This window comes from Canis aureus, chromosome X, assembly GCF_053574225.1.
Source record: "Canis aureus isolate CA01 chromosome X, VMU_Caureus_v.1.0, whole genome shotgun sequence".
Classification (NCBI taxonomy): domain Eukaryota; kingdom Metazoa; phylum Chordata; class Mammalia; order Carnivora; family Canidae; genus Canis; species Canis aureus.
Window position 1 is genome coordinate 39730469 of NC_135649.1, and position 12219 is coordinate 39742687.

General features: G+C 41.6%; 1 protein-coding gene across 15 annotated transcripts in view; it reads right to left on the minus strand.

Annotated features, from left to right (window-relative positions):
* PAK3 (p21 (RAC1) activated kinase 3) overlaps positions 1–12219 on the minus strand; it is a 263447-nt gene that overhangs the window by 76708 nt on the left and 174520 nt on the right. For all 15 annotated transcript variants that reach the window (XM_077888028.1, XM_077888025.1, XM_077888026.1 and 12 more), the window contains one exon: positions 378–478. In XM_077888028.1, coding sequence (XP_077744154.1) covers positions 378–478 — 101 coding nt within the window. The remainder of the gene's footprint in view (positions 1–377; positions 479–12219) is intronic.

The following is a 12219-nucleotide window of genomic DNA, read 5'->3' on the forward strand; positions in this document are numbered from 1 at the left end:
CCTGAATTATTCAGATGGACTGTCTTCACTGGCATTCAGATGGACTGTCTTCACTGGCCAACTCGAGTCAATGATTCTCTGATTTCACTTCAAACAATAAAGAGGCTCAACAGTCTACTAGGACTACCTCTCCTGTGCCATGGAAAATTCACATTTTCAACATCAAGTTGAAGACTAACAATGATCAGACATTTTTATGATGGACAAAATAATTTTGTCAGTACTTTTCGTGTGATTGACTAGGCATAGTCCATCTTCCTTGAAATCATCCAAAGCATCAAGCCTGACATTCTGGGACATGGACATGATTTCTTGAAACCTGTTTTCACAAAGGAATTTTTTCATGGCTTGCAAAACACAATAAGGAGCTTACTTACAGTGAACTCCCCGGTGACTGCGTCAAACCCCACATGAATCGTATGTTCAAAGTCTGAAGGAAGAGAGATCTCTGGGCGTTCTTTCTCCTTCTTCTTATTGGCTAAAGGCAAAATGTTGACATGTATTTATTGGGCATATAATTTTATCTTCACTAAGTTGTACAATTAGGTTCATCGAAACAATTACAGAGTTTGAATAATTGATTCCAACACAAGCTTAACAGTATTTAGCTCCACAAATTATAATTTCATCTTGCAGAAGTAGCTGAGAGTTCGACAAAACTGTTACATCCAAATAATTTATACATTTCCAAAATTTGGTTCAAACAAAATTTGTGGTCACACGGATTTATGTCCTTTACCAGTCTAATAATGTAACCAATGGGTACCTAAGTGTATTGTGTTTAATTGGCTTTGTCGGATCAAACAGGACTTATTAAAGAAGAAATTCATTATGCTCAAGTCAAGCTAAGGCTTACTATTAGAATGAAAAAATAGAAAAGTGCTTAAGCTATGTATAAAAGTGTTATGAATTGTTTCCAAATTAACCATACTGAAATATCAAGCAGCTAGAACTTATTTAATTTACATGTGTACATTATGAAGCATATATTAATAGACTCTTGGTCTTCTTTCAGTGAGAATACCATTGCTAGCCAATAATGTTACACATCTTTCTTTATCATTAAAAATGTTTTTAATCATTTCCTTTGCTAGCAAAAAAAATACAAATTGCTGCTTTTTATTGAATTAATTTTATTTAGTTCTCAGTAACCTCAAATCAATGCCTTGGCTTAGTCATTCCAGTTAGTAGCTATTTTTCCGTGTCTCTAATATATTTTGTCATATTAGCCATTGAAAATCATTGTCCTCAAGTAGCAGATTTTTCATAGTGACACAATTATGAATAAACACATCTATAGTTAATATGTCAAAAGCCTTGAAAGATATTATCACTGGAGAAGTTAAGTTGGGAACAGTATTGAAATTAGTCTATCTTGGAACAGATTCCAGGAGAAAGTTACTATGGAAATGTAAAATGGCATCAAGTAGGTTCCATAATAGACATAGAAGCAGATCAGAGCACGTATCACTGATCAGGGTACATTTCACACTCCAAAGACAATAATAATAACACTCAGTCTCCTAATAATGGGAAAGTCAGCATGATTTGCCCAAATGAAACCAGTCAACCTCAGAATTGCCGGGGCGGCCAATTTAGAACATGCTGGTTCAAATAGATGTTTTCTTGGCCTGAATTTTGGACAGCATTCAATGAACCATATATGGATTACTGGTTTTGTGGGTTATCCAGGATAAATTCTAATTCAAAATCTTTCACGTTCAAATGTCACTCTTATGACTTCTTTTCTCTTTCTATCCTCTCTCACTGCTCCCTATTTCCAGCCAGAAGACAGAGAGATGGGGCAGAAATATGGATGTTCAACGAGTAAGAAGATTAGGATACAGGATTAGGAAAGAAAGATTCAGAAGTGGGGTTGGGGGTGGAAGAGTAGACAAAGGTCACTCAGGGCCTCTGCCTGGCCATAGAACACATTAGGATTCATTTTGAAAAGTACATGTGTGCCATTCAACTTCACTTCCACATAGATGCGATTATTACAGTAAACCTACTTTACTGAGTATCATCCTAACTGAATAGGGAAGTGCAGAGTTTTTTGTTTGTACTACTACCTCCGCTGTTTTTTTTTTTTTATTGAAAAGACCTAATTTTATTGCCCATTTAGTAACATGTTTGTTCCACAAACTAATTTCTCATAAAGCAAATCACAACCTTTTCTTATAAATAATATAAATTATTTTATTTACAGAAACTTGTTACAAAACAGACTATTTATTTCTTCTCTTTTAAATATCTAAAGTAATTTTCTATCCCTTGACATTTGTTCATGTTCTATACAGCAGCCAACACAAAGTCCAGCTGAGATGCCCTTGATTATGTGTACAAATTATCAAACTATTCACACATTTTAACACAGGAGATTGCTTTTATAACCAAGCTCAAAAAACAAAAACAAAAACAAAACCGCAAAATGCTTTTCAAGGCCCTACATTCACACTGACAGTATGTAGTGCTCACTTAAATGATCTGAAAATGTAGAATGTTTTGCACAAAATGTAAAAATGATTATTTTTCTGCTAAACAACGAAACTTTACCAATCATTTTCCAAAGTTTCCTCCCCCACCCCCGCCCTCTCCCTTCCCCGGACAGAATGAGAGATAGTAAGCTATCATTCATATATTGGGTGGCCACCATGCAGGTATCCTAGCTACTCCTGGAACCGTGCGTATCCTTGTTTTTCCTCTCCCCTGCTTTCCCATCCATGTTGGATGAAGTTGGCTACCTGTCTTTTTACTTCCTTCACAATGTGATCTCCTCCTCCTTTGGTGACTGTTCTTTATTTGATTGGCATTTGCTTCTCCTTCTGCCTTTATTAATGCAGTGGTTGACTTTTAATAATCCTTTCCTCATGCTCGTTACTCTTGGAGGGCATCCACTCCCAGATACCAACCCATGCTGGGTAATTCACTAATCTGTGGTTGGCAGGGGTAGATGCAGGTACTGTGGGACCAAACACTTTATACAATTTGAGAGGTGAATGCTCCCTTTAAGGAAAAACAATGCAAGATGGCTAAGGTCCTTTTGAGGGCCCTGGAAGAGCCCCAGGCCAGTGAGGAGCTCTAGGGAAGCTTTATTCGCTTCACAGTTAATATACTCCTAGTGATCCTGACTTTCTTGGGGTCAAAGACTGCTCTGAAAATCTGAAGAAAGCTGTGGAACTTCTGCCCATAAATTGCACTGCACACATCTACACAATTTTGCATATAATTTCAGAGGTTCAAAACTCCCCCAAACTCCAGGTTGAGAACCTGTAGCTCAACTTGCATTCGTGATCTCTCTTGCCAGTAAACAGTCTTTCCTTACTTTCCATTAGTATTGGCTGAATGTTTGAAGCACATTGACTTAGCCATAACCATTCCACTTGGGCTGAGTGGATGGAATCTCTCTAGAAGGCTACCTGATTGCCAGTCCCTTACCAGCCTGATCATGCCATTCCCTTCACTCAGGGCTAAGTGTAACAAAGGCAGGAAGCCCAAACTTGCTCTTCTTCCAATGTCCACATACTCTCAGTGAAATGATACCACTAACCATCCAGATCAGAGAAGGATTCAGGCTTTACACACCTCTTCTTTGGGAGGCCCTGAGCAACGAGAAGATTATAATCCCCTTCCCCAATATATAATTCAAATAAAAACAATACTAAGGCTTTAAAAGGTAAGCAGATCCAAAAAGCTCCTGTACTCCGTTGGTGATGAAGTTTTTCTAAAAACTCAATATATAAAGTAAAAATGTGGCCAGTTTTGGGGGCGCCCTGATTTGTGAGGCCTGTAGCACACATTTACTCTGGCTATGGGGTAATTCAGCACTGGACCAACTGCCCAAGCTATAAATTTGGGAGTGTCTTTGACTCCCACTGCATTTCTACCTTAATTGGTCCCCAAGTTCTATTCTATCTCCCAAACTCGTCTTGAATCTACCTTCTTCCTTTTGTCCCCCAAAACCATTACCTTAGTCTAAGGTACCAGTATTGCTCACCTGGTCTTATTGCTTCCAATCTTGTCCCTTACTATCATTACTTTGTGTCCAGAGTAATCTTTGAAGTCTACAAATCTGACCATATTCCTGCCATTAAGATCCTTAAACATGGGGATCCCTGGGTGGCTCAGCGGTTTAGCGCCTGCCTTCGGCCCAGGGTGTGATCCTGGAGTCCCGGGATCGAGTCCCACATCAGGCTCCCTGCATGGGGCCTGCTTCTCCCTCTGCCTGCATCTCTGCCTCTCTCTCTGTGTCTCTCATGAATAAATAAATAAAATCTTAAAAAAAGATCCTTAAACAGCCCCCCATTCTACATATGGCAAAAGTTCATACTCATTAGCATGCTACCCAAGGACCTACATGATTTGCCCCCAGCTTACCTCTCCATTGTCTATTCTTGCCATAGCCCCCACTGTCCCATACCCATGTCATGCTTTCTAAACTGCTGGATATTCTCTTACTGCCAAGACTTTAATGCTAAGCCAAGGCCTGGCAAGTCTTACCTCTTACCAAGATCCCTCATCCCACACTTTGGGTGGGTAACTCCCATCAGTCTTTATTCTTGAAGACTCATTCTTGGACTTCCTCTTCTTTTACAAGTCTTGTCCTGTCATCCCTCTGCAGACAAGGTTAAATGCCCTTCTCTTCATGCTCTGATAGAACTGTCTGGTACATACTCTGATCTTCGCATATATCAACACTAGATTGTTATTTCTTCTTTACATACCTGTCTCTCTAGCTAAAATTTGAGATACCTGACAGCAGAGACTGTATCTTACTCATTCTTATATTCCCTAGCTCCTGGCTTATGTCCACACACTTAATGATTATCATTTATGGAACATGCCCCATGTGCAAAAAGTCCTTCTAGGGTCATCTCATTTCATCTCCACCACAATCTCATTAGGTAAACTTTTTTAGTATTTTATTATTGCTTTATAGATAGGTAAAAGTGAGAATGAGGTTCAACCACTTGCCCAGGGTTACACAGCTGGCAGGCGTCACAGCCAGAATTTGAATGTAGGTCCCAACTGCATCTATAGAGCCCAAGTTCTTAACAGCTACACCATTTATTATTCAGTAGCATTTTAAAAAGCAACATTTTTGAGCTCTAGACTTCAGTAAATGTTTAGTGATTGAATGGAGCTTAGATGAGAATTTTTTTTGTCTTTCTTTTCCTTTTCTGGAATACTAAAATGTCTATCTCCCCACCAGAAAATTCTGTTGAGCACTGGTTGTTTATATTAAGATTCAGTCTAACTTGAATCTTGGCTTGATAAGACTCAGTCTGATCAGCTCTGGGTTGATGTTTGCAGAGAGCAAAAGCCCAAGTGAGTACCACTTTCTAAGTGTTATCACCCATACCTTACTGGAACATAGAACAAAGGTCACAGATTGCCAACTAGACCACAGACTGCAAAGTGTTTGGCCTTGGGACCCTCTGGGTGTGCATGAGTTCTGGTTATAGCTCTAGGGGCCAGTGAACCTCCCTATAGTCTCTCATCCTGACAGCTTTCTCCATCCCACTATATGTTAAAGAAAGAAAAGTCTCCACCCCAGTCATCTGTTATCTCCTCTATGCCCTACCCCAATCAATGTTCTGCATTTCCCCAGTGGCTGCAGCTTATTCCATTACCAATTCCCTTACAATTCTTTATATAAGATAGAGAGAACCTCATCCCCAGAGATTCAGATTCAGTTAGTCTGGAGCAGACCCCAGCACCCTTAATTTTTAAAGCTCTTCAGGTAGTTCCACTAAGCAACTGGGGTGGAGAAAAACAACTTTTAGATCTACTCTCCAATGAGGGTACCACTGCCTCAGATAATCTTGAAAGATACTGCTTATTCTTCCCCATCCCAAGTTCTTGGGCATAGAGGAATAGGGAAGGGCAGGGTTTTCCCCTTTTAATTCCAAACTGTTGATCTGAGATCAGTACTTCTTCATTTGCCTACAAAAGCCCCTCCTTTGAGGTTACTGCCATTCAATGGTCTCACCCAAGTCCCCTTATCTATTGAGGACTCGACTCCGGCTCCCAGTCTTTCTTCCTGCCCTCAATGCTGCCACCACTCCGTGAAATGTGAGAGATAAATGGACATCGCTTCTACACGTTCTCCTTTTACTTCCTTGACTTCCCTCAGTTCTTTTTTTAAAATATTTTATTTATTTATTCATGAGAAACAGAGAGAGAGAGACAGAGAGAGAGACACAAAGAGAGAGAGGCAGAGACACAGGCAGAGGGAGAAGCAGGCTCCATGCAGGGAGCCTGACGTGGGACTCGATTCCGGGTCTCCAGGATCAGGCCCTGGGCTGAAGGCAGCACTAAACCGCTGAGCCACCCGGGCTACCCAACTTCACTCAGTTCTAATGAATTTCAGCTCCCTTCTACTTCAATCTGCTCCCATGGCCACCACTAACCCAGGGGTTCTCAACCAGTGCTGCTCATGAGAATAATCCATAGAGTTCTAAAAAAGACCAATGCCTAGAGCCCACCCAGAACCTACTATAGCAGGATTTTTAGGGGGTGAGACCTGGATAAATGATCTTCTACGCTCCACAGATGATGTGCAGAGTGGAGGACCACAGGTACCCCAGGCCTTTTCATGATCTGGAATGACCCTCTGCCCATTGCCAACTTCCTTTCCCATTTCTCTCACTGAACATTCCAGAATTTGTCCATTTTGCTCAAACTTCTGCAGCACCCTCTCCTCCTTGACTTTCTGCATATGAAATTTTTTCACTTCACTGAGAAATGGAGGCCATCCATTTGGAACTCCTTTGACTTCACTTCCTGTCCTGCTCCAATTGCATTTTTCTCCAAGAGTAACATCTCATGTCTCACCGGAAGCACTGTCCCCTCCTCTGCCTAAGGTTTATCTTTCCACTGGTACTCCAGCTGCCAGTCCCTCTCACTTCACCAGGGGTCTCACACCACCAGTTATTGTCATTTCTTCCTGTATCTTCAATTTCTCCCTCCCTACTGACACTTTCTATCTGGCCTGCAAGACCTACTGAGTTCTCTTTTGTCCTTAAAAATGAAAACCCTCTGCCATCTCATATCATTTGCTCCATGCTAAATCTCAGCCTTTCCTTCTTGAGCTTAAACTTCTTGAAAAGGCAATCCAGACTTCCTTAATCCTCCCTCCTCAAAGTGGTGCAATGAGTCCCTGAGGTCTCAAATTCATCTCCTACTTGAAAATGCCCACTTTTCAGTCCTTATGACTGTTGATCCTTCAGTCAAAAGCAACATTGCTGACCATGAACTTCATGAAACCAAATCCTTTCTCCCCTCTTTCATGCAATCCTTTTCTGGAGCCTGTTCCTGAATTTCTGGGTCTTCTTTTGACTCTTTAGTATTTCTCAGGAGTTGTCTTCAGTCCTTATCTCTTACCAACATGCCTCTCCCTTCTGCCACCTCATCTACTTGTATGGTTACATTAGTGGCTCTCCGTGTGTATGTCCAGCCCTGACCTCTCTGGGGTACCCTGACCCCATGGGGTTGCCTTCTGAACCCCTATATTTCAATATTTTAAAAATTAAACTAATTTTCCACTGCTTTCTTCCACATAAAACAAGAAATTGCAACTCCTCCTGTGTTCCCTACCTTATCCTTCTGTTTCTCATCATCTGCTTAGTTTCCTAGCTCTGTTCATGCTTCCTGATCAATATTCCCTCTGTATTGTCATCTTCTGCTCTTACTGATACTGGCCCTGAGGCCAGGGTACTGTTATTTCTCACCTACATAACCCCAACAGCTTGATCTGCCTTCTTCCATCCCCCACCCCTACACGATCCAGTCTTCTCTTGTGGCTAGAGTGATATTTTGAAACACAAATATGATAGTGTTCCTCTGCTCCAGTGCATCCCCAATGCCTTCAGAATTGAATTCAAAGCCCTTAGCTTGGAATATATAAGCCCTCTAGGATCCTGTCCCCGATTACTTCCATGGCTCCATCTCCCACCCCCTTCCACTCTCACTCTCTGCATAGCTATTCAGAACTACTTGTGGTTGTATTCACAGAACCTCAACTAATAATGTGTCATGCCTACTGCCTTCATAATGCTGCTCCTTCTATCTGGAATACCATCCATCGCTTACATGGCTAGCTCTATTCCTTCTTTAAGACTCACCTCAGTTCAGGGGTCACTTCCTCCAAGAAGACCTCCCTGACTTCCCCTCAGTCTTGAATAGCTGTCTCTCCCCAGTGCTCACTTCTGTATTGCACTTAGCATGCTCAACTCTACTCAGTGACTGACTTGTCTGTGTCCATCACTGTGCCATCAGTTCCTTAAAGGCAGAAACTGGGACTTACCCGCCTCTGTATCCCAACATCTATCTAACACAGTACCCAATTCAATAAATATTTGATGAATAAGCAAATGAACAAACAAATGAATGCATGAATGACCTTCATTATGTGAAATGAGACCTGATATATGGAGACAGGTCTTGCCTATGTGCCATTATGTGTTCAAGGGTGAGGAGACTATGATCCAGGTTCTCTAAAAAGGCCTTGGGGTGGGAGGGTATGTTTTAAAGTACTCGTTACAGTTGAAGATGTTGATAACAGTACTGTTGCTGTCTTTTCTCAACAGCAGGGATGACTCTGAACTCATTCAGGCATACCTCTTGCGAGGTGCCATTTTGTGGCCAAAAGCATATATTGGCAGTACAGCCGGGCAGGGTTCAAGGTATAGCAAAGTGATCAATTCTCCCTCACATGAAATCCCTGGATGGTGCTATTCTTGCCTTCTGAAAGTGTTTCAGAAAACAGTCACCTGCATCTTCCTTGTAGAAATTCCACTTGTCATCTTCCCCTAAAATTCCTGGAAGTTTTGTTGGGCCTCCTCATTGGATGATGTCATATGGTCACATCCAGAATTGTAAAATACAATTCTCTAAAATAGAGCACCTTCTAGCTCCTTGAAAATAGAGCATGCAGGAAAAGAAAGGGAATGACAGAGGACAGACATAGGAAAATGCTTTCTTACATAAATGTAGCCTAAAAGCACAGGATAATGATGATTTTTTAAAAAGCAATGGAAAGGATGCAAGGTTATAGCATACAGCATTTAAAAAGTGACATTTATAGCCACATTAATACAGAAAGCTCAAAGCAAAATATGGTGTAAAATGCAGAAATAATTTTTTCCAAAGGGACAACAAAACAAAACAAAACAGCCACACACATGGGCTGGCTAGTTCTAAGCAGCAAGCATTTTACAACCGTGGCTGTAAGGAACAACTCTGTCCTGCTACTGTCCCACCTTCCTTTCCTTTGAAAGTATGCACAGAATTGTGGATTGGTATAGTGACAGATTGTGCTGAAGGAACTGAAGGAATATTCTAAACTTGCAATCTGATTAGGGAAACACACCTAGCAAGGAAGAAACAGCAATCAGGGGCACCTAGGTGGCTCAGCAGTTGATCGTCTGCCTTTGGCTCAGGGTGTGATCCCGCAGTCCTGGGATGGAGTTACACACTGGGCTCCCCACAGGGAGCCTGCTTCTCCCTATGCCTATGTCTCTGCTTCTCTCTGTGTGTCTCTCATGAATAAATAAATAAAATCTTTCTGAAAAAAGAAATAGCAATCAATACTGCCAGCCCAAATAAAATTCAGTGCTAGGTTGAAAAGAATAGAGTATAAATGCTGTAGCATATCAAAAGAGGACAGAAAGCTGTGGTGGATGGTGAGGGCTCACTGGAGTAGGTAGGACTCAGGAGATGGTCTTCAAGAATGGAGAGGCAGGAAAGGGTAAAGCACCTAAAGTAGAAAAAAAAATGAAAACAGAAACAAAGCTTGATAAAAGGAACATATAGAGCATATTGATGAGGAAGTGGGAAGACACAAGGGTAAATAGTTAGGGTATAGCTTTAGAAAGCAGGAAGGAAGACAAAATTAGAGACAGCAATAAAGAATGAGCTAGAAAAGGTTTTTGAGCAGGTGGCTGATATAATAGAGAAGGTACTTTCTGGAAGACAAGCCAGGGAGCTATGTGCTGCATGTAAGGCATGGTGGGGGCGGGCTTCAAAATGGTAGCTTACTTCATGCAGGCTGAGACGAAAAATATACAGTGGGGATGGAATAGGGAGAACCTATGTGCTACTGCATGGTTGCCTCTGAGATCACCTACTAGTCATTTCCTATAAACTGTGTGTGTGTGTGTGTGTGTGTGTGTGTGTGTGTGTGTGTGTGTGATCTCTGCAACTAGATTGAAAGTTACAATCCAGGGGAGAGCATAGGGACCTTTGTCTTCCATGTAGGATCCCCCCAAAACACTCAGCACAGAGGTAGGCACATAAAAAGCAGACAGAAGGGACACCTGGGTGGCTCAGCGGTTGAGCATCTGCCTTTGGCTCAGGGTGTGATCCCCGGGTCCTGGGATCCAGTCCCGCATCGGGCTCCCCACAGGAAGCTTGCTTCTCCCTCTGCCTATGTCTCTGCTTCTGTGTGTCTCCCATGAATGAATAAAAAAAATTTTAAAGCGGACACAAATCTTTTCTGAGTGAAGTGTACAAGTGTACAAGTGCTCCAGGGATGCCTCTATTAACATCCAGTATGACAGTATGACTTGCAGTACTTATATTCCTGGCTTGGCTCTGGGAAAGCCATATTAGGAAGATATGGATGTATTTTTAAAGGGCTACCCACCTCCTTCAGGCAACAACTTTTTCTTTTCCTAATAGATTATACTTAGTGACTTGGTCACCCTTTAGCTGGGTGATAGGTGTTTTCTGTAGTTCATTAATTTCTCTAATTTACTGAGAGGCTGCGAGTCAATGCCCACAAAGATCACTTACAGAATGCTGCCCTTGGGGGATCCCTGGGTGGCTCAGTGGTTTGGCGCCTGCCTTTGGCCCAGGGCGTGATCCTGGAGTTCTGGGATCGAGTCCTGCATCGGGCTCCCTGCATGGAGCCTGCTTCTCCCTCTGCTTGTGTCTCTGCCTCTCTCTCTCTTTCTCTCTCTCTCTTTCTCATGAATAAATGAATAAAATCTTTTTTTTAAAAAAAGAATGCTGCCCTTGTGGCCTTCAAAAATTAAAATGCCTTAGTGCCTACTTAACTACTAGTAAAGTCAAATAGGTATGGGAGTTGTTGCTTTTTTAATTTAAAAAAGTGCCATTCTGCTCCATCCTCTGATATGTGGATCACAGAGCCCACTGTGCCATAATCCCCCAGAGGGAAGCTTTCTGAAGCCTTATACTTGGTAAAGTAAGAATTCCAGAGCAGTTCTGGGATTACAGCTCCTCCTATGGCAACAGCAGCCCTGCAGGTGGTATGAAAGAGGGCAATGGATCCAGAGGGACTGATTTCTGCAAAGATGGTGTTCATCTCTGACACTTCTGCTCTGTAAACAAATATTGTCTGTGGGCATATTACGAGAGCGGATCTGTGATAATTTCTTATTAGTTTCACAAAATGTGCATTTTCCCTTACATGGGGGAGGAAAAAATTCTCTAGTTTTCCTCTATTTTTTTGGGGGGGGGGCTGGGGGGTGGAAAGAATGTCATTTGTGGGTTTTCAAATTTATTTTTCCCATTGGAAATACCTGAAAGTACTATGTGGTAACTACAGCAGACATTTAGGCTCAAAATAGATTTTATTCTTGGCCCTGAGTATTTAAAGAAATTGACAGCGCAAGGTGGGTAAAAGATTTAAAAAGAGGTTCTATGTAACAGATGCATTTGTGGCTTAAATCTAGCATCTTGGGCAAAATATATGCTGATCCTGAGCAGAAAAGGAAATTGGTGTTTATTAAACGAGGAAAAAGACCCAAATCTTTAAATACTGGATTATAAGTGAATCGGAAGGAAGGTATGAGAGCTAACTCTCATGTTTTATTTTCCTGTGATTCTTTCATAGCTTAACTGTAAAAGCATGAGTTCTTATTTTTGTAATAGAAAAAGATTTAAAAGCCCCCAGAAGAACACTGGAGTCAGGGAGAAGTAATTAACAACGTTCTTTCTGACAAAGGCTGTTACTTTTCACTAGCCAGTCAGACTCTCAGGAGCAAGTTGTAAAGACAAAGGTAAGACCAGGGCCATCATTGCAGATTGAGAAAAGGGGTTAGATTCACCTGGGTTTCACTCACTTCTGTAAAAATTCCATTTTTGCATATTCCATGTGCTGAAGCCCTATTTTGAAAACAAGTTAGGTAACTCCCATTTTATGACAAGCAGTAGGATGTTCAACCACCACTGGGTAGGAGTTGGGAAGGATGT